The 26,531-nt window shown below is 33.5% G+C and overlaps 1 protein-coding gene across 2 annotated transcripts in view; it reads left to right on the top strand.

Annotated features, from left to right (window-relative positions):
- The window catches only part of MYO10_3 (Unconventional myosin-X), a 99,781-nt gene that overhangs the window by 47,921 nt on the left and 25,329 nt on the right, over positions 1–26,531 (top strand). Inside the window, exons 24-35 of one of the 2 annotated variants that reach the window (XM_051213370.1) lie at positions 2,148–2,449; positions 4,481–4,638; positions 6,142–6,214; positions 10,651–10,878; positions 13,378–13,486; positions 14,420–14,791; positions 16,951–17,086; positions 17,811–17,932; positions 20,456–20,791; positions 21,624–21,677; positions 23,734–23,779; positions 26,006–26,495. In XM_051213370.1, the coding sequence (XP_051069344.1) occupies positions 2,148–2,449; positions 4,481–4,638; positions 6,142–6,214; positions 10,651–10,878; positions 13,378–13,486; positions 14,420–14,791; positions 16,951–17,086; positions 17,811–17,932; positions 20,456–20,791; positions 21,624–21,677; positions 23,734–23,779; positions 26,006–26,495 (2,426 nt within the window). Of the gene's footprint in view, positions 1–2,147; positions 2,450–4,480; positions 5,668–5,702; positions 7,779–10,650; positions 10,879–13,377; positions 13,487–14,419; positions 14,792–16,950; positions 17,087–17,810; positions 17,933–20,455; positions 20,792–21,623; positions 21,678–23,733; positions 23,780–26,005; positions 26,496–26,531 lie in introns of those variants that run through there. The other variant, XM_051213371.1, reaches the window with a different exon arrangement.

Genomic DNA, 26,531 nt, shown 5'->3' with positions numbered 1-26,531 from the left:
ACACTTATTAAGCACTACATAAATTTTACAATTAAGTGAGAATGAATAAGGTCAATCTTCGAATAGGTATCTATATAAACAGTATACATACAAGAAACAACTGTTGTAAATATCAAACCAGCATTTTAATGGTGTTTTTGGTTTATTTTGCTGAACTTATACCTGCTACCCCTCGAGGTAGCGCCTAGAACGCCCACCAGCATTATCCATCGAACTCTGTCCTGGGCAATCCTTTCCAGTTGCTATTCATCCTATTCGTGTCTGCTTCTGATTCCAAGTTAATGCTTGCCTCGTGATGCAGTTGACAATTTCCGTAATGTATGTCTTATCCACTTCCATTGTCTTTTCCTAATTTCCTCCTCACCTGAAAGTTGGTTTGTTCTCTTCTACAGTAGGCTATTACTAATGGTATAGGACCAACGGACATTGTGTAGACAATTGTTTATCAATACTTGTACTTTTTGATGATGGTTGTGGTAGTTCTACAAGTTTCAGCCCCGTACAGTAGAACTATCTTGACATTCGAATTGAAGATTCTGACTGCTATGTTGGTTGACGGTTTTTTTGAGTTCCATATATTCCTCAATTGTAGAAATGTTGCCCTTGCTTCGCCAATCCTTGCCTTCACGTCTACGCCACACTCTCCTTGTTCATCGATGATGCTGTTGACCAGCTACGAGAAAGTTTCCACCTCTACCAGAGTTTCTCCATCAAGTGTGACTGGGTTGGTGATCTCCGTGTTGTATTTGAGGACCTTTCTCTCTCCTTGATATATATTGAAGCTTCTGCAACACTAGTTGTCTTCATCTGCATTTATTCGTGTGTTTGTGAAAGAAGGGCCAGGTCATCTGCGAAGTGCAAATCGTCTAGTTGCATCCAAGATGTCCATTGTATTCCGTGTCACCTCTCAGATGTGGAGGTCTTCATAATCCGGTCAACCACCAGACGAGAGAGGAAGGGGGAGAGTAAGCAGCTTTGTCTGTCTCCAGTCCTCACTTGGAATGAATCTGCTATCTGTTCTCCACTCACAACTTTGCAGTGTAATCCGTCGTATGAATTCAGTGTGATATTTCCGATCTTCTCAGCTAAACCATAGCGTCGAAGAAGTTTCCATATCGTTCTTCCACACATGCGTGAGGGAACAGGTGTATGGAAATTAATGTATGAATTGATATACATATTCATTAAAATTTCATTTAAAATTATATGTTCGCGTATTTATAAACAAAATGAACGATGTTTAAAATTTCCATTGTGTAGTTTGGAAGTGTAAGTTGCCCTCAAAGCCCTGGTACGGCCGAGAGTGGGGATAGTCCGCTCTCCCTCTCGAAATGCTCTCACATGGCCACGCGTATACAGCCTCTGCTAGGGACGCCCTACTCACTGACTTCTCGCGGCGGGAGTGTTGTTTACGAAATTGACAGGACGAAAAGTGAATGTCCGGCGCTTTAATCGTGTTGGTGGACATGGAGAGTTCACCTAGTGGAGTTGGAGAACCCTGATTTCAAACCAATGGTGCACATGTGCTCCGGTATCCTAAAGGGCCAAATGGCACATAAACCAATCGTTAGTCACTGTTCACCATGGGACTGCATCTCTTTACGTTGTTCTACTGCCTTTTGGACCAGACCTTTAGGTCTAAGGCTCCGGGTGTGGCCCCCCTAAGAAAACCACCTGCTTCGGTTTGCGCACCCGAGTAGTATCACACCCCTCACATATATCAAATGAGATTTGTGTGGCGCTTATGTATTTGGTGCCTCCTTGTACCAACATCTATGTGTTAAAATAAATAAATAAAATAAGAAGTGTTCGTTAAAAATATTTCCTCGTGGATAACCGCTTTTATTTTATAAGTTAATCTAGTGAGTGTAGTTATACGAATTCCAGTATGTAGGGCTGATAATTTGATCACTTCTATTTTCACATTTGATTCGGATTATTAAAGAAATAGTTATCAATGATTTCATTTTGGTAGTGTTTTTGTAATAAAGGACACAATTGACCATTTTTTTCATTCTTTTTATAGTAATTTAGTTAATATGTCAATGTATTCGCAATCAGTTTGCTAATATTTTATTCTGTAATTTAGTTATAATAATTATATTTACTACTATTTGTTGAATTTGAACTGTTTCTTACACATACAGGCTCTTTGTCAAAAATCTCTTCATAAAGAATTTCTTATTCAATTATTAAGTATGACTGTAAATTGGCCTAATGCAGCAGAAGATTTCTCTACTTCGGATCCAGAAGATGAGCCAAGCGAGTTCGATCCAGAAACTAAACGAGGTACTTACATTCCATCAAGACCTAATGGTCCATTGATTGTTAAATCTCATACTAGACAGTCTGGCATACAACGTCGAGCATATAGACGTCTTTGGATGCATATTGCAGGAATGCTTACATGTGGTCAATTATCGCAAACACTAACACCCACTATAGTCCGGTAAGAAATTTTGTTAACATTTTCTTTTTTCTAAAAATATATTTGACTCGTCAGTGCCTCACGTGTAAACTTTTTCTCCTTATCAATTACAAATATATATACTTGAGTCATATATTTAGTGAGAATACGGTGTTGAGGGAAGAGGATTTTGTAACATATATCCTCACACACTGATTCATGAATTCGTGTTTTGAACTGTCGATTGTATCCATTACTGGTCCTATGAAGTTATCTAAAACAATTTAGAGGTATACTTTTTGGTTCAATATGCTTTATTTATTTCGAAATGCCTTGATATTTGTGTAAGACATGGAGGAGACTAGTAAAGTGGCAATGTTCGAAATGTTTTCTCTATTTCTTCCTTATTATTATGTCATAAATGTAGACTGATTTCTCATCTAATAATCAAGCCGGAACGATGCATTACCACTTAATAGTAAATTGACATGGTAATGATGAATAAATGTTGAAGTCTTTATTCTGACTTCTTACTTCATTCTAATATTTCTACGAGTTGCTTTTTTAATAAAGTGCTGAACCACTTGGACTAACTAGTGTTTTAGTTTAAATTCTAAATATTTTTCTACGTATTATACAATCCTTGAAGACATGAACACTATTTGTTTCAACTATTTTAGCTTGTTCACTCATATCAGTCAGTCAGTCAGTAACATCGTAGAACTTCGTACATACGTACATCAGTTCGAGTTGCCACACCACATTAGCACAGAGATGCAGTGGTCGATTCGAATCCCGTAGTGGTAGAGGTAATAAGAGTATAGGCAGTAATCGGGAAGATTAGTGTTTGGAGATGTTATTTAAAGAGTATAATACAGTGAAATAAATTTGAGAGGAGAAAAAAAAGAGACAATGAGGAATCAGGAGATCAAAATTTGGAAGGACACAAAGAGTAGATGCATCTGCGCAATTGCAAACGATTTTGAGCCATGTCATTCAGGGTCTCTCACCATCGGTTGCTATCATCTTGTGGTCCCCAACCTGGTAGTTTACACCTACCAACATGACTCAGTCCACTTGTCAGTGACTTCATGGACTTGTGCCATGTTTTGGTCTGGCCTCCCCTAGCTTTCTTCCAACCTACTCCTATACCACTGAACATCGCACGTCGAGACAGTCGGTCGTTGTGCATACGTAATACGTGTCCAAGCCATCTCAGCTGATGGAGTTTCACTACTTCATCAATGGATTTGCCAACCTTACCTAGTACCCGTTTCCTAACAACTGTGTTACTTACTCGATGGTCCCATGATATACGAGCAATGTTTCGAAGTCACCTATGATCAAATACTTGTAACCTACGAATATCTTCTACTCTTACCGGCCATGTTTCACTGTCATAAAGTAGGACGGAACGAACTGCTGCACAGTAAACCCGTCCTTTGGTTGATAGACGGATATCTCGCCTACGCCATAAATGACGCAAGTTGGTAAAAGCTAGTCGAGTCTTCTGTATCCGTGCTGAGATTTCGTCACACACTAAACCACAATGGCTGATGAGACTTCCAAGATAAGTGAAGCGGTCGACACACTCAACTACTTCACTCCCTATCACTAGTTCGGGTGTCGATGTAACCCAATCCTAAAGCAACATTTTGCATTTCGAGGGAGAGAATCGCATCCCGAACATGCTTGCATTGTTGTTTAGAGTGGTCAGAAGACTCTGCATTTTGTAAGCGTCTTCACCAAATAGAACTATGTCATCGGCATATTCTAAGTCAACAAGTGAACCTCCCGGTAGAAGTTCAACCCCTGTAAATTTAGATGAGGAAAGTGTTGTCTCTAAAAGTACGTCAATGACAAAGTTAAACAAGAATGGAGAGAGTGGACAGCCCTGACGAACACCACTTGAGATAATCAATTCTGATGACGGAGTCTAAACATTAAATCAGGTATTTTAATATGAAGTTCAAACAAAGTGATTAGGTTAGAAATCAAAGCTCTATTCATTGAATTTAAATGTGTATCTAGTAATGTATGTTTCAGATTCTGTATTTCTATTTACATATGTAGTTTTATTAGAGAAAATGCACCCAACAGATCAGCTGAACTGTGTGAAGATCGTGTTGTACTTGAATCTTCTGTACGTCGTCTATACCCACCTTCTCTGTTAGAATGGCGGATAAATTATACTGGAACTCATATGGGCATTAAACTTACATTCCCAGATGGTAAGATAAAGTCCATTTTCAGGTGTCAAAGGTACAAGTATAAGTAATAAAAGTGTTAATTCATCATTTTGATTTAGTATATTCTTTTAAATATGGATCATTAGCTCTTTCATTTCAATACCAGCAAACCAATCGAATAAAAGTCATTCATTTGGTCGAGAGAAATATGTTAGTTTTTTCCGCATAAAATTTCACGTTTTTATGGCTCGATCACATTTTAGTGACTCTCAAATTATGTATCTATAAATAAACACTTTGTTCTAACTGTAGTTGTACATCCTTTACATTCAACGAATACTTACTACACATTCACCATGGTTATTCATTTGTTTATGTTGTGCTTATTTGATAAGAAGATAATGCTTCTTCAAAGATGAATATCAACTATAATTGAAGTTGATTTTTAACGAGAAATTAATTCTTCATTTCTTTCGTTTTGAAACTAGTTCCTTGCAGATTTTGATATTCAATTGATCTATGAACGTACGACTGGCACTTATACTGTGAGAAACTGCTATATTAGGAAACTGAGATTTAACATTAATAGTACTTTATCCAAACGCTTTGCTTTGTGGTAATTACAGTGTTTCTTGTTTCTAATTATGAGCATTAGGACAGCGGATACAACGTAGGTATAATAGGGACAAAACATCGGCAATCTATGATTACTGACTGGAATTTGTTAATTTTACGCATTCCACACAATTTAGTAACCGCTCGTCAACAAAGTTATTAGTCTAGCCCATTTTAATTCCATAAGTTTACTTCCTCCGTCTACCGATAAGCTTTTATGGATAAGTTTATTTTAAATGTCCAAAATTATAATCATTTAATACATGTTTAATATGTATACAACATTGAAATAATGTCTGTTCACCAGTTAACAGATATAAATTGATTGAAGCTCCTATTTATTGTGTATATCCATTCATGTTCCCAGATGAATAGGTACTTCATGTTTGTTTTCGTTGAAGAATAAACTAGTTATTCACCTTCGAGTTATTCTTACTGACTTGGTCAATTTTCCAGGTACTTCTAATTAATTAAATTTTGTAAAGCTTCAGAACCATCCGTTTTCTTTGAACTTTGAAATAAAGAACCACGGATTCATATTCAACGTTGATTAATGTGCTTAACAATTTCATATATCCAATTTTCTATCCGGAAAGTGAACGACTTGGAAGCCTTATAAATATTAAATCAATGGTAATGTATCAACGATGCAGAAAATCAGTAATTTACAGTAGAATATATTACTTTGAATGCAATTTTACAACTATTTTTCAATCATGTTATTAGAAACAAGTGGTTTGTTCTAGATGTACAACTCTCAATTAAAGACTCAACCTGTAGCTTAGACGTACTTTTTTATCATAATGTTATTAATAAGAGCCTTGCGTGCTTATCTAATCTTGATCACGAAATTGTAGACAAAATCACTGAAACGATTGATTACTTTCTATCTCTAAATTAACGTTTTAAAAATACTTCATTTCATTTTAGGTATATTGTCAATTTTTCATGTTGGCAGTTTTACGCGTGCTGAAACATTAGCTGGTATGGCTTTAGCATTAAGGTGAGCATTTATTTTCCAATGTTTATGTCTCGCTTGTTTTTTTCACAGTAAACTGATCACGTCGAGTTAGATGGTAGCAGATAACTTTTATCCATCAAGACAATTTTTCAGTAATAGTACCTTATATGTTAAGAAAAGGCTTCATTATCAAAAAATGTAAATCAAACAATTTAACGATAACAAATATTGTTACTGATTATATTCAGAAAAAGTATTAATCTTCAGTATCTCAGTTTAATTGTTTTGGGTAATTTTTTCAACACTTTATGATCATACTAATTTGTAGTGGTAACGTAAAATGCTTTTTGTGGAAAAGGTTCCATTAATGTAACTTATTTATCAAGTCCAATTTTATGTACTCGGTTTTGAGCCAAACTGTGTATGTTACGGCTAAATGGAATACGATTTAAACTACCAACCACTTTGCTGAAAGCCGATTCTTCAAAAACGTTTTAGTTCATACAAAGGAGTGTGTCTAATTAGATTGTGTTCTTCAATTAGGTATACCAAACATTTTTACGCGAGAATATTATGTTCTTATAAATTTAAAATGGTTTTGAGCTAATAACCTAATGTTAAAAAAATAAAAATCTCAATATGAATATTGGTTATCGATTGAAATAAATTCTGTGATCGTAAAAAACTTGGTTTTACAAAATACTTATTATTATAGCTTTTACCACTGGCGGGGCTTTCGTGAAGTATTTTTCATAATTTATATTGCATGAATATTGACATTAGGTGAAATCATTGTTTTTAGTTTATTTCTCATCAGTACCGGATTATCTATGTAACCCTGAATTTACAAACTCTCAATAACGAGAGCTTTTCGCAAACTAACTTTTAGTTTGTTTGTAGCCACTGAGTCTTTTATTCAATCATATAGTGAAATAATAAATATATAATTGTCATTTTATCTAATATTATCCACTTGGATTCAACTGAAACTAAACACAAAAAATAGTTAAAGAACTATTGGTTAAACGAAAACTCCGCCTGGAGTCCCTCGGGAGACTACTACCGGTCCCAAGCCCGGATAAAGGAGGAGGGTTGGGCATGGGGTTAGCGACCCCATCCCGTAGAAAAATAACTCGCTAATAAAACGCTAACGAGAAAAAATTATTCAAACCTTCTAAACTCTGCCTTGGGAGTCAGAAGGTCTTCATTTAGAAAAACTATGACGCCTCATGATGAAAGCCGAATTCCTTCGGAAGTTACGAGGCCGATGCCCCTTCTGACAACCAGAGCAACCATTTATTTAGGTAAATGGAATGTTCGTACAATGTAGGACACCGGGAGAGCCTTTCAAATCGCTGCAGAAATGAGGAGATACAACCTAGAGGTGCTTGGGATCAGTGAAACACACTGGACGCGTTGGACAACAACGACTAACTTCAGGAGAACTCCTGTTATACTCCGGCCATGAAGAAGAAAATGCTCCACATATACAAGGAGTTGCATTGATGCTGTCCAAACTAGCACAAAACGCACTTATAGGATGGGATTCTCATGGACCAATGATCATCAAAGCCTCCTTCAAAACAAAGAAAGAGGGCATTTCAATGAACATCATCCAATGCTATGCGCCTACCAACGACTACAATGAAGACGCTAAAGATCAATTCTACAATAGGCTGCAGTCAATCGTCGAGAAGTGCCCAACAAAGGACCTTACCATTCTGATGGGAGATTTCAATGCCAAGGTTGGAACGGACAACACTGGATATGGAGACGTCATGGGACAACACGGACTGGGAGAAAGGGACGAAAATGGTGAGAGATTTGCAAACCTATGTGCCTTCAATAAACTGGTCATAGGCGGCACCATATTCCCACATAAACGCATTCACAAAGCCACATGGACTTCACCGGATCACACTACGCAGAACCAAATCGACCATATCTGCATCAACAAAAAGTTCAGGAGGACGATGGAAGATGTGAGAACCAAGAGAGGAGCTGATTTGGCATCAGATCATCACTTGCTGGTCGCCAAGATGAAATTGAAACTCAAGAAGCACTGCACAACGTGGCGGACAACATCACAGAAGTTCAATACGGCCTTTCTTCAGGATACTGACAAACTCAACAAATTCAAGATAGTCCTCAGCAATAAGTTCCAGGCCTTTCATGATCTACTCAATGGAGAAGGAACTACTATGGAGAGCAACTGAAAGGGGATCAAAGAGGCAATCACTTCAACATATCATGAGGTTCTGGGCCACAAGAAGCACCATCACAAGGAATGGATCACTGTTGATACATTGGATAGGATTCAAGAAAGGAGGAACAAGAAGGCAGCAATCAATACCAGTCGAACAAGAGCAGAAAAAGCCAAGGCACAAGCTGAATACACAGAAGTAAACAAACAAGTGAAGAGGAGCATCAGAACCGACAAACGTAAATATGTGGAAGATTTAGCAACGACGGCGGAAAAGGCTGCAAGAGAAGGAAACATGAGACAACTGTATGACATAACAAAGAAACTCTCTGGAAATCGCCGCAAACCAGAACGACCAGTGAAAAGTAAGGAAGGTGAGGTAGTCACCAACATTGAACAGCAACGAAACAGGTGGGTAGAACACTTCAATGAACTCTTGAATCGACCAGCCCCACTGAACCCACCCAACATCGAAGCAGCACCCACGGTCCTCCCAGTCGATGTTGGCCCACCAACAATTGAAGAGATAAGCATGGCCATCAGGCAAATCAAGAGTGGTAAAGCAGCAGGACCAGACAACATTCCAGAAGAAGCACTAAAAGCAGACGTAGCGGCAACTGCAAGGATACTCCACATTATCTTCAATAAGATTTGGGATGAGGAACAAGTACCAACAGACTGGAAAGAAGGACTTCTGATCAAAATACCGAAGAAAGGCGATCTCAGCAAGTGTGATAACTACAGGGGCATCACTCTTCTCTCAATACCGGGAAAAGTCTTCAACAGGGTATTGTTAAACAGGATGAAGGACTGCGTAGACGCCCAACTTCGTGACCAACAGGCAGGATTCCGTAAGGATAGATCGTGTACAGACCAAATTGCAACTCTACGGATCATTGTGGAACAATCAATTGAATGGAATTCATCACTCTACATCAACTTCATTGACTACGAAAAGGCATTTGACAGCGTGGACAGAACAACACTATGGAAACTTCTTCGACACTACGGCGTGCCTCAGAAGATAGTCAATATTATACAGAATTCCTATGATGGATTACACTGCAAAATCATGTATGGAGGACAGTTGACAAAGTCGTTCGAAGTGAAGACCGGTGTTAGGCAAGGTTGCTTACTCTTACCCTTTCTCTTTCTCCTGGTGATCGACTGGATCATGAATACGTCAACATCTGAAGGAAAACACGTGATTCAATGGACATCTAGGATGCAGTTGGACGATCTAGACTTCGCAGATGATCTGGCCCTTCTATCCCAAACGCAACAACAAATGCAGGAGAAGACGAACAGTGTAGCAGCAGCCTCAGCAGCAGTAGGTCTCAATATACACAAAGGGAAAAGCAAGATTCCCCGATACAACACAGCATGCACCAACCCAATCACAATTGACGGAGAAGATTTGGAAGATGTGAAAACCTTTACATATTTGGGCAGCATCATTGATGAACATGGTGGGTCTGATGCAGATGTGAAAGCGCGTATCGGTGAAGCAAGAGCAGCATATTTACAATTGAGGAACATCTGGAACTCAAAGCAACTGTCAACCAACACCAAGGTCAGGATTTTCAATACAAATGTCAAGACAGTTCTACTGTATGGTGCGGAAACCTGGAGAACTACGAAAGCCATCATCCAGAAAATACAGGTGTTTATTAACAGTTGTCTACGCAAAATACTTCGGATCCGTTGGCCAGACACTATGAACAACAACCAACTGTGGGCGAGAACAAAGCAGATCCCAGCGGAGGAAGAAATCAGGAAGAAGCGTTGGAAGTGGATAGAACACATATTGAGGAAAGCACCCAACTGCGTCACAAGACAAGCCCTCACATGAAATCCTGAAGGCCAAAGGAGAAGAGGAAGACCAAAGAACACATTACGCCGAGAAATGGAGATAGACATGAGAAAAATGAACAAGAATTGGATGGAACTAGAAAAGAAGGCTCGGGACAGAGTGGGTTGGAGAATGCTGATCGGCGGTCTATGCTCCATTAGGAGTAACAGGTGAAAGTAAGTAAGGTTAAGCGAAACAAAATAACACTACCTGCTAAATTGCCTTTGAAATCTTGAAATGAATGATATTTTGTGTTAAAATCAAATAATTTATCTGAAATACAAAGCGATTTCCTACATCTATATAATTGATCAGTTTTTTTTAGTTCAGTAAAATAAGTACGTAATTACAGCTTATCAGATATTCCTCTTTGTCTACATTAATTTTAATTTGACAACATGTTTCTGTTTAATTTTATTTTAGAACATATTCAACACATATTCTTCAAGGCTGGACAATAAGTGTACATAAGTCATCAAAAATATTAGATGTACCAGGTTATTTTTATGTATTGGATATATTTAGTCAACAAGAACTTCCGGAAGAATGGTCACATTTAAATAATATTCTTCTTCATCATGTATTACCATGTTATGATGCTAAATCAAAAACAACGGAATATAATAGTGTTTACCATTCCCATTATGCCAGGTGAATTATTTATAATCTCTTTTAGTTTAACGTTATTATTACTAATTATTATGTTCATATATTTACACAGAAATTCAGTTTAACTAGTATGGGTAATTGAGTAATTCATGCCTTTACATCTACATCACACTCTCCTTGTTCATCGATGATGCTGTTGACCAGCTACGAGAAAGTTTCCACCTCTACCAGAGTTTCTCCATCAAGTGTGACTGGGTCGGTGATCTCCGTGTTGTATTTGAGGACCTTTCTCTCTCCTTGATATATATTGAAGCTTCTGCAACACTAGTTGTCTTCATCTGCATTTATTCGTGTGTTTGTGAAGGAAGGGCCAGGTCATCTGCGAAGTGCAAATCGTCTAGTTGCATCCAAGATGTCCATTGTATTCCGTGTCACCTCTCAGATGTGGAGGTCTTCATAATCCGGTCAACCACCAGACTAGAGAGGAAGGGAGAGAGTAAGCAGCTTTGTCTGTCTCCAGTCCTCACTTGGAATGAATCTGCTATCTGTTCTCCACTCACAACTTTGCAGTGTAATCCGTCGTATGAATTCAGTGTGATATTTCCGATCTTCTCAGCTAAACCATAGTGCCAAAGAAGGTTCTACAAGATTCTCCTATCCATACTGTCAAATGCTTTCTCGTGCTCAAGGAACCTGATGTTTAGTGACGAGTTCCATTCAATGGATTGTTCAACGATGATCCGTAGTGTCGTAATGTGGTCAGTGCACGACTGATCCTCACGGAATCCGGTCTGTTGATCTCAAAGTTAGGTGTCTACTGAACCATTCATGTGTTTCAACAATACTGTTGAAAACCTTTCCTAGTACCGATAATAGTTTTTTCCTCTATAGTACTCCTATTCGCTCAGTTCTCCTTACTTCGGAATCTTGATAACTTGTCCTTCTTTCCAGTCTGTCGGCACTTGTTTCTCCTTCCAGATCTTCCTGAATAGAAGGTGGAGCATTTTTGCAATTGCTCTTATGTCTGACTTTTGTTCTTCGGTAGGTAAATTGTCAGGTGCTTTTACTTTCCCACTCTTGATTTATCTAACGGCTATCCTAAAATTCTTCGATCGATGGTGGAGTGACATCTGTAGTAAGGTCTGTAGGTGCTGCTTCGATATCCGGTGGATTCAATGTAGCTGGTCTAATTAAGTGTTCTTAAAACTGTTCCTCTCTCCTTGAATTTCAGTGATTTGCTCGTCTTCGTTATCACTGACCGGTCTCTCTGGTTTACTATATTTCCCTATCAGTTTCTTCGTCGTGTCATTTAGTTGTCTCATATTTCCTTCACTTGTTGGTTTTTCCTTTGCCGTTGCTAGTTCTTTCACGTATTTATTTTTGTCATCCCTAATGCTCCTCTTCATTTGCTTGTTTGCTTCCGTGTATTCAGTTCGTGCCTTGACTTTGTCTGTTGTTGTTCGCCTGTTGATAATTGCTATCCTCTTGTTCTTCCTTTCTTGAATTCATTGAGTTGGTCGTAATCTCTAAAGAAGGCTGTATTGAACCCGTGTAATGCTGTTTTCTGAGTTGTTCAGTGCTTCTTTGGTTTCATATTGATCTTGGCAACCACCAGGTGGTGATCCGAAGCTGTGTCGGCACATCTTTTCGTTCTCACGGCTTCTACTGACCTTTTGAATTTTGTATTGATGCAAATATGATTAATCTGGTTCTCTGTAGTTTGTTCCGATGAGACCCATATAGCTTTGTGTGTGTGTGTGCACACAGATTTTCAAATCTCTCTCGATTGTCGTTCCTTTTTTCCAGTCAGTCAAAGTCACCCCATGATATCTCTATAACCGTTGTTGTCCATTCCGAATTAAGTGTTTAAATCTGCCATCAGGATGGTCAGTTCCTTTCCTAAGCACTTTGCTATGATTAATTGCAGCCTCCCATAAAACTGATTTTTATCATCGTCATTGCTATCATTGGTGTTTGCATAAAATTGGATAACATTTATTGTGATTCCCTCATTTTTTGTTGTGAAGAATGATTTGATAATTCTGGATGCATAAGATTCTCATCCTGTAGGTGCTTTACGTGCTTCTTTGGATAGCATCAGAGCAACTCCTTGAATGTTTGGGGCATTTTTCTCACTGTCTCCCACATTTTCCAATGATTCCATGTACTTACTGTAATTGTAGTTAAATAGGGACATCAGCCTCGTGAAGTTTTATCCTATCCTTAAGAATAATAAATGATTTCTATGTAGCTGGACACTTTTATACATTAATGTAGGTTCACTGATTTCATTAAACATATACAGAATTCACTAAGATGCTGAGTTATGGTAGCATTAATTTTGAATATTGAAAGATGCTCGTTGATACATGATAATTGTCAATGCAGTTGTTTGGTCGTCATTGACTTCCAGAAATTACAGTTTTGCTTGAAAATTCTCATTACCAAACTTTGTTTTCCTTAAGAATGTCATTTATCTATATTGTGTAGAGAATATTATTTGTACTTTAATGCTAATTTTATTTTTTTTCCTTCATTAAGAAATGGAGTAACAGGAGTTATTGACGATTCACCGCCACCTATTTTGAATAAATATAAGAACTATAATTATCAAAAATTGGCTAATTCAATACATGGCATAGAAAACAACGTAATGCTTTTTTTTGTCAAATTATATATATATATATATATATATATATATATATATATATATATATATATATATATATATATATATATATAATATTATATTATATTATAACACGATTGCTATGTGCATAGTATTTTAATGATATAATCAATGTCGTTTTGTGTTTTTTTTTGTCAGTGCTTTCATTTTTACCTGGCTTTGACAAATAGCAAACAATTATAACTAATTGCTAAATAAGAGATGTTTGGTTTTTCAAATTATTAATTGTAGTTTAGTATTTCCAAGTTCAGAGAAATTTGAGTCTGCTCAATTTTTGAGCTTTGATTTATTATTGTTTTGCGTAAAAACTGTCTTGATCAACTGTCATTATTGACTGAGACATGAATAACTATATGTTCGTTAAGTTTCTATTTTTGCTACAAATTAAATATTGGCTTGCTTGTTCATCAATGCTTATTGATTATGATAAAATCTGGAAACATCTCAAATATTCATTTTTTAAACTTTAATGAGTAGTATATATGTTTCGAGTGACCTAAATACAGTATAAAATTTACACAAAAATATTCATAATTAGATATTTTATAGTCCTATTAAGTAAACTTCACAGTTCATGTGAAGCTTGAATGTATAGTTAAATGTTTCAATGATTAATTTAATATCTAATTAAATATGAAATACACTTCCATTGATTCACTTTAAATCAAACTGAATATTGAAACTTTATTGTTAGAACAACGTTAACTATTGTAAGAGAACTATGATAAATGGCAAATATTGATTCTGTGCAAAATGAATAATTAAGAAATTGTTATTTCAACGTTTAATCCTATTTATACACTTACACGTAATTTCAAACCTTTATTGACTAGCAAAAATTTACATTATTATTCTCAATATCATTATTAGTATTAATAATATTTATCCTTTTAGATGAATTCACACAGTCGTTATACAAGAGCATCGAATATAAATTCTTTAAATCACCATCGTCGTCCTAGTTCTCAAGCTGATTGGTTTAAAGCAGTACGGCTAATGGCTTCAAAACGATTCAGTGAAAGTACCAGGTCACTATCATCAATTAGAAGAAAGAACATTAAAAATCAGAAAATGTTTAATTCATTCCATTCACCTAGTGTTGGTTTCCCACGATCCAAATCTCCAGGTGATATTCTTCAAGATAGTCGACTAACAAGAGCATCTCCAACTGGTTATCCTTGTAAAAGAAGTTCAAACGCACTACCGCATGATATGCGATACTATATTTACGATCTTGCACCTTGGACTGTACAACTTAGAAAAGAAGTAAATTGTTGTTGTTATTGTTGTTTCACTCTTAATAATTTATTTACTTGGTTTGATACAAGGAAATTTCGCATTTTCAAATGACAAATAACTCAGTTTTAATAAACATTGCATTTCTATGCTATTTACCTCAATCAATTTAAGGGTCTATATACAATCTTAGTTAACTCTGTGAAGAGAGAAAAGATAGTAACCTTTACATACTTAAATTTAAATTAATGCGTTTTAGTTTAATGCATAGTAAGAGAATATATCGAGTAGTTTGTGTAATTGACGTTTTACAAATAGACTGCTTACACAGTTTTATGACATCTAGAAAAAATACTGTATGAGGGTACAAATAAAGTAAATGTAATTTCTCCAGGAATATTGTGGTGTATACTATTTATGTCAAGTGATATAAGTAGTATGTAACACCAAAAGGAGGTTGAAACTCTGTTGGCAGAAGGCTAAGAAGACCAAGTTCATAAGAAAACAAAAGTGGAAATAGAAAGGAATTGTGATTTGGAAGTATCATACAGAATGTGGATGACAAATGATGGAATTCTGCAAATAAAATATCCAATGTATGGTTCTCATACTTTACCAAGAGATTCTGTAATTTCGTACTAAAGTACAATAGGTCGTTCCTACACGTGTTTATTCATTACACTATTACCTCATTTAACGGTATACTAGAATTCATAGACCTTTCAATATCTGAGTCATCTCCCTATGAATATTTAACTAAGATATATTCTGCGTTACTTCCTTTAAAAAAAATCAAAATTACTGAATTACATTAATTGACACTCAACTTCACCTAAGTAGTTCAAATACTGCCTATGTTGCAGAGTAAGTTAAAGAACCGTTTAGAAGATCTTTTAGTTTACTTCAGTCTAGTTTCTCAATAAAAATGGTCCATTTGTGAGATTTCATTTTTCATGTGACTAAAGCTGAATGGTCCAAAGAAAGTCTTACAGCTACATGATTTTTATTTGATTCTTTAAATAATGTTACTTTGAAAAAAAAACATTGTTAACTAGTTCATTTTTTAATAATGATCGACTAAGACAAGTTCACATCAAGTCAAAATAATGTAGGAAGTGATAAGAATTTGGTTGGACAGTAAATGTAACAAATTGTTTTTCACTCCATAGTTTTTCGTCGTTTACTTAACAATTGTCATCCAAGTGTTCTTGTGAAAGCACGCATAATGGAAATCTGACTGCTGTTTTTGTCTAACGGGAAATTTTATGAGTATTTTGCAGTAATATGTACTCAAGAACCACTGAAGCGCTTAGAATGATTGAAAAACAGATAGAAATTTCCTTATTTTCCTTCAAATAAATTGGTGTATATTTGTATTTTGATGGATTCACTAGAGTAATAAGAATCGGGACGAAAGTTTCTGCTTATGTAAAATTAATAGTTAAGACATCGAAATTTTATGGTGAATTTAGGTAAAAATATATATAAAGCCTGTGACTTCAGGCAATATCGAGGCAGTCCGCACAGGATGCACATATGCCAACAAGAGATTGATCAATCGCAGTCCTAAATAACAATGGGAAGATGCAAGTAAACAATACCAAGTGAAAATATAATTCACTTGTGCAAATGAACAACTGATATATATTTGTGTTATCTTAACGAATAGAATATTGGGTTTTTGAATATTTGCAGCTCATAAAGATCCGATTCTTCAGGGGAGAAATAGATTTTTGAAATTATCACAAGTTCAAATAGTACACAGAGTAAATCGAACATCTGAACATATAATTAAGATCAAGGGTTATCCCATGCAACTTATACCTTTTATGTATATCCAAGTTTACTGTTGTTGTAAACTTTTTCTGATAATGTAATTATTTGAAGTGATGCAGTCGAACTTCAGTAATAATGCTGCTCATTACTAATCGGATGAAATAAAGTACTTATATTTTGACAAGTTTCATCCATCATCAGATGCTTATCAACTATTGTTTAACTTCAATAAATATTGATAAGTCAAGAAAGGTGATTATTACTTAACATCAACATTGAAGTCTTAATCACGTTCAATTATATGTTAGTACTATTTTGTTATATGACTAAGTATTGTTAGGATTTATTGAAAATTTCTTAAATTTTTTTTCTCATATTTCATCATCCCAACATATACCATTACTACTATACAGTTTATCACTCCACGTGAACGTATAAGAACAAATTTGATATTGAATTTAATTTTTCATCAAATCATATCAGATATCCATGATGAAAGAAATTTACGTCTTAATACAGATGATCGTAATGAACTGTTATCAGTCATCGGTAAGCGGTTGTTTTTAGTATATATATATTAAATGAAATTTTCATGAATGCTGGAAAAATGCCAATGGAATTGTATCGCAAATTTCAAGGTTGTAATTCTCTTGAATATGTATATGGAAATTCGTAACAAAGAAATTTTACGATGAGAGTTATTGGTGGTAACATTTTGAAAAATTAATTTGATATTGACCAAACCGTAATTTTACTCTTCAGTGTTCCAACTTCATGTTTTTTACATAGTACTCTATTTACAATAATTATTATCATCGAGATTCAAGCTATTTATTAACTATTACTCCTTTCGATAAATTTGGTTAGTGTGATGAGAACATAAAAAATATCAGAATTATATGATACATTTACGCTGTACATTTCAAACAACCTGATCACTGATACATTTGTAGAAAAGTAAAAGTCTAACCAAACAAATTATGAAGTAATGGGAAACAAAACTAATAATAAAGTACATAATGCAAAGATGACCAGTATTCCTAGGGTAGGTTGAGGATAAGATTAAATTGTTTTTGATCATATTAAGGGGATTTCATTTTCTGTATAGCCAAGGCCTCAATGAACCATAATACATGCGTAGGGTAAGTTCTTTTCATCATATTATTCAAGCTAACTAATTAAGTGTCTTATTTCAAATAACTACATTGATTCAAGTAATTGTCCGTATTAGCACTTTTAATATTTTTCTTTGTTTCATTTTCTTGCACATCAGGTAAACATAGAAATCTTGATTCCATTGAATCTGTTCATGAAATTCCAATGGAAGTGAAAAAGAAGACTTTATTGACTTCTTTGAATTTGCCTATTTATTTTGGACGATTTTATCCAGTTCAAGTAATTTGTTCTACATGTTATTTAATGTATTTTGTTAAAAAAAAATCATTTTTTAAAAGTCAATTAAAATAAATTTCATTATATTTTTATCTGTTAATGTATTATGTCAAATAAAGTAGATATTTGTTCTGATGAATGAACTGAAATTATTAAATTGTTAAGGATTTCTTTTTTAAATTGAAATCATGAATAGATCTATGTTAGACCATCATTGAAAACCTAGATACACTGGGAGGCCGTTTCGTCCTAGTATGGGACTTCTCTTTTTCGTTTGAAATTTTTCCATGATGTTTCAGATATATAATGTGAAATTTCATGTTTACTTTAAAAAATTTGCACTTACGAAATGATGATATCATTTATATTATGACTGTATTGATTCTAGGGATAGTTATTAATATCAGTCAGAATTAATTCAATAAAAGTATTTGACAAATGAAGAATATCAGTAACTCTATCATCAGACTTTACAGTTATGGGCCCATAATTATGATGTTTTACAAAGGCAATTAGACAATGTTATATGTTAAAAATGGTAAACATTTGCATCTGTTACGGCATAAATATTTCAAAATTGTACTATTTGTAAATTAGAAAGGTCACTCAATAAAGATCAGAATGATTTAAAGTGTCAAGTTTTTGAATATACTCGGATGTTAAATCTAGCATTCTATTGCATGAATTTTTAGAGTGAATGCGTTTATCTAATGATGTATATTATATATTTTTAGACATAGTTCACTGCACAAAATTATAATTTTATTGATTCAATAAACTAGAAGCAACGGTACACAGAGATGGTACATTATATAAAATTAATAATGAAAAAGGGTTTATATTGATGTTAGTTTTACAAATTGTATTTAAGTCAGACAACAATTGTTTCCGAAATCTTGAGTTTAGTATTTGTTAAATTAACTAATTATTTTCAACGTATATAATTTTTATTTATAGTCTTAGTTTCTTAGTTACAAACTGAAAATCCATTTTCTTAATTTCTGTTAAAAATAAAAATGATCGAGTCCATAGACTGTAATCAGAAAGACTTTGTAGAGTAATGTAATACTTTGTATGTTTTTGAATGATCTCTTAGAAAATATATCGTTTTAAAATCGCCAAACATATATTCAAACAATATTCAGATGTGCATTGTCAAAAAGCCGTTGACCTGTCTATTATCTTTAGATATAACTACATAATTTACTATACACAAGCAGTCATTTATAGTTTCAGCTACTGTGAGCAGTCTTTTATAGGTATGTGATCAGCTTTGCTCAATGCTCATATATATCTGTCTAACAAAAGTGACATTCAAAGGACCGATTAATGTCGCATTATGACCTTTGATATACACTATTAAATTAAACGCAATTAACATTAATTAATTTGTTCGCCTTGGACACAAGTTGGATCTTCAAATTCTGTTCAGTTTATTCTGTCTCAAATGGATTTGTTTATTTTTGAGCAAGTATAGATGTTAGTTTTTTCTGTTATACTATTCAAAACGATAAATATTAGGTTGAATAAAATCTCTAACCAGTTTTATTCCAATGGCTTCTTACTTATAATTATCAAATGAAAATAAACTATGTTCACTTTCTTCTTGTGAATATTTGCTACTTTATCGAGCACTGACTTGTGAATGTTAAGTTTCTTATTCAAAACAGTGAATTTGTGAAAAAAGACTGTCGAATATAACTTTTTTTCAAACTGGTTTGTTACTGAAATAAGAAATAATCTCAGATGATTTATTTATTTGTATATATGTGGTAAACTAATATTATGAGAGGTGACAATAATGCTTACTATTTATAATATTAGCTACTCGGGTCGATTTTGATTAAGAATGGAATTAAAATATCTGTGTAGGTTTATTTTTTGGTTGTTTACAATTATTGTACGACTTTGATGTTTTGTTTCCCCTCCCACAACCTGCAGTAAAATATTTTTTATCCACTGCTAATTAGTAATTTTGCTTCGAAGATTCATAAGCGAATCTATTAGTTTTGAAATGTTGTAAAAAGTGTGCAACTCAGATTTTGCTGGAGTTTTGTTCACTGACCAGAACGATTTAATTCTAAGGCTTTTGTCGTCCTCCTAGTCATCAACAACACAAACTTAATCCAACTCAGAGATCCAAACCACATCAAAATAGTTTATTAATGCTCTGTTGTGTGAAACAAGTGAGGTAAATATAAGAATCACTAAGTATTAAGGCCGTATACTTGATGTAAAGTACTACAACTGTGTTTTTGATGTATTTATTGTGAATAATTAGAATTTGATAATCTTTCTTGTTGTAAACTAGTCAGTGACTCTTAATCAGTATCAAGTTAAACATAAAATAATACGTTTGGATTAGGAAATAACACTTAAGTTAAGATGGTGTGGTTCATCAGTTGCTGTTATGACAGATGATTGAAACTACAGAGTCAATTTGCAAATATTATCAAATTCACATCGCTATTCATAATAAGACATTCATCAATCAAAAGATGCGTTACTTCTTTCTGTTCATTTCAGTCGCTTGATATGAATGCTTCTCCAGATCTTAGTCAGTGGTTAGTGGTAAGTCATCACGGTATCAGGTTGGTTTTGCAGCCAAAAGATTGTGCAGAGGTCAATATAAGAATTATCTCCAAGCTTGGTGACGTAAACAAAGTAACTTCATCGCGGACATCCAACAGACCACGGTGGCGATGTGGAGATCAATCATCAATCAAGGATTCTCAAAGTACTGATTATGGAAAACCTTCAGATTATCTTAAACCACCATTAAGTCGATCAGTCAGTACAGTAACCTACAATCTTTTGACTCTAAATCACGCTGCTGGGATAAGTCAGTTTTATACAGAAATGGTAAGATTTCGATAATGCCAGAATGTGTTTTTTACAATTTCACCTTATTATAAATTTGAAAAAGTTACCAGTGACATGAATAAATTTAAAAAGATGTAATTCTGTGAGTAACCAAAATGTGTGAATTATTAACATTTAAAGTTTAAGTATAATTTAAACCAGTGATGACGTAGTAATTAAAGATCGAATAAGTATTATTATCGTTTTCTGGTTATCCCATACATTTACTAGAGTTTCTATATAAATGGAATAAGTTAGTAGAATTCACATTTATTATCTTATGAAAAGTGTTTGGTATTAAATCTCTTTTTTGTTAATGCAACAAACACTTCGTATGTTTCTCTCTTATATGTAATAAAAAGTCCGAAATTGACATATATCGTTTCATTTATTTACTACGTACTTTAAGCTCAAGATGCTTGTGAATTAATAGCAATATCAAGTCAATCCGCGCTGGATACATGTATTCTAAAACTGACGGATCAGTTAGAGTCCTAAATAACAAAGGAAAAACCCAAATAACCAATATAAATGACATTAAACTTTTTTATGTGTAATAAGTGTCATGTTTCACTATTCCTTGGTACTATTCAAATTCTAGTCGTTGTATAAAGTGATTATCATACACATCAGCTTAATAATGTTTATTTACTGGCTAGTAAAAAAATTTTTAAACAATAAGTGAGATTTAACCATTTTGTTGTGCTTTCATCAGCTTAAATGCTGTAATTGTGATTGTTTTCACTTTCATCACACTATGAAAATAATATTATATGAAATATGTTTCTTAAATTTTAATTGTTTATATCATGCCAATTTTTTTCTTGTTTAGGCAGAAAAGATTTGTGAACTAATTGAACTATTCTTAAGAGAATATAAAGAAGAGGTAGTTTATTTCTTATCTAACTTGTTATTGCTATTGTTAGTAGTATCATTATTACTGTAACTATTAGTAATATTAGTATTACATGCGTTTTTATAAATGAAATAGCAGAGGGCTAAAAATGATAAAGATGCTCTGAGATGCAGGTACATTCAGCTGAGGTGTTCTAAATAGGACGAATTGCGCGTCCTGGATTCCACTGCTAGCCACTATCCATCTTTGCTAATAATGCTTATAAATTAAGGCAATATCGGGGCAGTACGCACAGTATGCACATATACCGATACATACTGATCAATTGCAGTCCTAAACATCTATGAGAACATTCAAGTAAACAATACCAAGTGAATTCATTGTAAATTTAGTTTATTTCCCATCATAAATCCTTATTGTTTTCTTCAGAATTGTGTAATTATCTTGAGTTATATATTTTACACATAATGACAACGGAACCTAATTAGACCATATTAAAAATAATATTTTCGATTCGTTTATCAGTGTATTTTTTCAAATTGAGATTTTTGTTTGAAACATCTACTTTTTCTTAAATATACTTTAATATTTAAAATGGTAGTTGCTCAAAGTCTAAAGTAATATTCTATATCTTTTCAGAATCAGTCCACACATTCAAAGTTTCTTCTATTTTTTTCATATTGATGCTAGATGAAAAATAGTTTACCGCAATTTTTTATATTTTGCTAATGTATGGACAACAATTTCTGTTGTAAAACGTATAGAGCCTGTGATGGCTTTTCAACTGTACAGTTTATTTAATAAAAAGAGCTTCGAATCATTATATGAAAGGTGTCTTTGGTTGAGGTAATAATATACTATTTTGACGGATTAAAACAGAAATATAAATGTAATAGAAAAAATGACTGAGGAAGTAGTTGTTTGACATTAACACATTTTCAACGATGTTGTATCTTGAAAATCCTTGACAGGTATATATTGTAAAAAAAATAAAATTTATTTTAGGCTGACCAAATGCTGTAAATTGTTCATTATGATTCGAAGGACATTTGTAGAACATTTCATATTTTAAAATGGCGAAGATAATTTTCTCTTTCACTTTCTATCTATTAAGGAAATCAATTTCTGATGAATCACGTCTTAGAAAATAATGAATATTCAAATTTTTAATTAAAAAGGCTAGTGTGTATATTTATTATACACTTGACTTTTTATAGACATAAGATAGTCAGGTATGCACGACCTCGAAGATAAAACAGTATTCACAAAACATATTAAAGGTTTCATTATTCTGGAAAACTGTACTCTAGCAAAATATTGGTGTGCATCAAAGACATGTGTTGCACTTTTTAAAATAGTTGTTTTTCCGTTCGGAAGAATATATCTGTCTCACTACAATGAAAAAATTGTTTCGTTCAGTTTCCACTTCGAAATATTGGGTATCATTACCTTGAAACCATATGTCTTAATCCATGATCTATTATCTGAATTTCTTCCTATACAAAATCTTTTAACTCTTAGTCTACTGACCTCGATTTCCCTGTTTTAATTTAGTTTTCTTCCGGATAGTTTACCTTTTTCTATATTGTTCACAGGTTTTGTCATTTGCACCAACTATTTTCAATATGTTCCTACGTTATGTTTGTTTTTAAGTGTACAGTGACATTTTCACTTTATTCAAGATCTCAAAAATTTAGAGTAGGTGATTCGTTTTCAATTAAATTTTGTTCACTCTACAATCTATGAAATCTGTTTTCATACATAACCGAAAAAGATTACATATTACTGTAAATATATTTTGAAAGGTTTATTTTTGTGGTAGTATATTCATCTATTACATATTGTTACATAATCTGTGTGTAACTTCTTAATGTAATTTAACTAATTCGTAGTTTACGTATAGACTAAACAACGGGAAGCGTGTCCTATTTTGCTGAAATTGTATTCTCTTTGTATTGTCTCCTCTCTGTTTTTACACTATGAAGTTTACTATATTTATCATAAGCTAAAATAATGTTTATTTATAGCAATTTATAACGTGTTACTTCTTATGTAAAATTTATGTTGTTCTTATTTAAACTTATAGATGAAACGTCTTCAGGATGCGAAACATTCTGCTTTCAGAGGTCGTTGTAAGTGCATTTACTCGTACTTGGTTATGTTTACAATTACGTTTTATTGTCAGTTGAAATAGTTTTTTTGGTTTTTGATTAAAGTGATTACCTTACTTACTTTATTTAAATCGCAAATTTAGAATTTTCCTAAATTCTTCGTATCTCCCTTATGAAAACATCGTTAAAACTTTTGTTAGTGGTGAAGTACTGTTTCAAGTAAAGCGTTTTTACGATAAGCAATGCATTAGAAGTAATGTATGATCTGATTATGGTAAATATTAGGCTGTTACTAGACTAATGTTAACAAAAACTACCGTACTATTCAAGTATTATCTATATCATAATCGTCATTTCTTCCACGGTCGAATTATTGACATGATTCTCTAAAATAGTGATTGGATTACTTGTAGTATCATTAATTGTTATTAAATACTCAAACATTTCGTCTGAATTCTGATAAGCACACATTATCTATCTCAAAACGTGGTTGAAGATAAATTTCCACAAAGTTATTAATAGTTCTGCTGTTTTTTTCACCTTCCAAACAGACAATCAGAAAACATGAACAAAGAAGAATGAAACTTATTTTGAATAAGTTTTCTTATTGAATGTGAATGTCTTGATTTCTAACATTCATTAGTTGTTGTGCTTTACTTTCATCTGGACTTTAACATATTCATCTTTTTATTTTGTGGCATATGTCTTAGTGCCAGTTGTGTACTAACAATTCTTTAAAGATTATCTTGTTCAAGAGTGAAATAAAGTAACCATTAAAAAATAAATCATGAATTTTTTATTATTTATTATTAACACGATATATAAATATGCATGAAGTGAAAATTATTCCTGGAAATTTTAATTAAGCTTGTCTATCGTCCTGTTGATTGCACAACTATTGTCAGTTTCAAAGTTTCATTCTAAAGAATTAAGTTGTTAGGTTGTATTACTTCTGTTATTATTATTGGTGGCTTTATTCAATATTATGTTTTTGGTACCACATAGAATTCTCAGCACCAAGTATTCCAGCACGTTTCCGTTTTTTGTTTCTTGGTCAATCCTGACGATAAATGTTGAGTGATCTCCAGTTAGATGTTAGCAGTTCAGAAATCGACATCTGAATAATGCTCAATCTTTTCGATGCATATTGTCAGTCGTCATGATGTCTCTGATTGTACTTATTTGTAAATTGTACAGCGAAAAATTGTAAGCTTTTCATAAGCAAGCCTGAATAGATTATGCAATTAATAAATATTATGTGTTAAAACAAACCAAAACGGAGAACGTGTTGAAATATCTACATGAAAGAAACAGGTAGCCCAGATATTCAAGCAGGCTTCTTGCGTTAACTGTTAAACAGTTGCAATTGAAGTTATTTGAATTAGGTGATATCTTTAGTTGGGTGCTCCCAAAAATCTTTAAACAAACAGGAAGACATTTATAATGCCTGAAGGTATTGATTCCCATTGTGTTCGACGCTCTGAGAGAGACGTCTCAGACTGAAACGGAACAAATATCCAGTTCTTTGTGAATTTCATTAGGTCTCTTGTTGTTATGTATTTGTGACACAAACTACGTTCTGTTTGAAAACACTTTAAAAAAGCCATATATAAAAAACGGGAGGCTAAATCACATGCAGTAATTTTATATGTCTTATATGTACATTGTATGCAATACTAAATCATATGTGTACAATAAGTGCTAACATATTCATTTTCTTCTCTCTGTAAATATCAATTTAACTAGAAATAAAGCATTCATCCAAGAGGAATCGAGCTCAGAGGAAAACTTTTGAAATACAAAAGTTTTAATAAAATTAAATATTTTGCAAAAAAGCTTTCTACAATTAATTTGTAAATAAAATGCTGTGAAAAACAAGAAAATCATCAAGATAGTTTACTTCATTGTTCTACTTCCCATATTAAAAATTTCCACGAACAACGTAATAATATCATTTGTTCACTTTATGTATAAAAATTATCAACACTTGTTTTGTATACGTTTCTCATGCATCGCGTTGTATCGAATCATTTTAAAACTTTTAGATGACATACATCCGGTCAATATCCCAGGAATTATAGACTTATTTCTTTTACAGCATCTCCTTGTAAAATGATACACCAAATAATTATTGATTATCTTGTTTTTCCGCAATTTCACTTTTTGTACACTATTAGATTTTCAATAAACTATTCTACAACTATATATATACATAATTTACTTATTCATAAATTGTTATTTACATAGTCAATGCATCAACTCCTGACATTTCAAGTACTCCAGAAGTTGTATATCGACTGGTATGCAGTCCTGCTTTACTTTCAAATGATTTGTCCGAACCCTCATTTAATTCAGAGCAGCAATTTATAACAAAAAATGTTACAAATCTTGATACGAAACCTCCAATTATTCCACGAAGACGTAGTCATGTTTCGCATAAATTTGATAATTCTACGAATAATAATTCACTAGTTGACAGTTCTGATTCATTATCTTCGGATTCAGAATTACATTCACCGAATCCAATCAGTCGATCAACAACACCAACTATAGCCAAACATACACGATCATCGAGTGAACGTAATCTCATTAGTAGTGTGAACAATTTAGGATCTGGTGAAGATACTCCAATTGGTTGGAATCCACCATTTAGACGAAATTTGTTTGGTGATTCACAAGGACAACAGTTTAATGAACATCCTCTTTTGCCATTTGCACGTCAAAACTTTTTAAATGAGTGAGTGGATTTTGAAAGTTTTATTTTATTTTAAGA

This window comes from Schistosoma haematobium, chromosome 3 (assembly GCF_000699445.3).
Source record: "Schistosoma haematobium chromosome 3, whole genome shotgun sequence".
NCBI classification, from domain to species: domain Eukaryota; kingdom Metazoa; phylum Platyhelminthes; class Trematoda; order Strigeidida; family Schistosomatidae; genus Schistosoma; species Schistosoma haematobium.
Note: the sequence above shows the minus strand (reverse complement) of the source record. Positions and strands in the feature narration are given on the sequence as shown.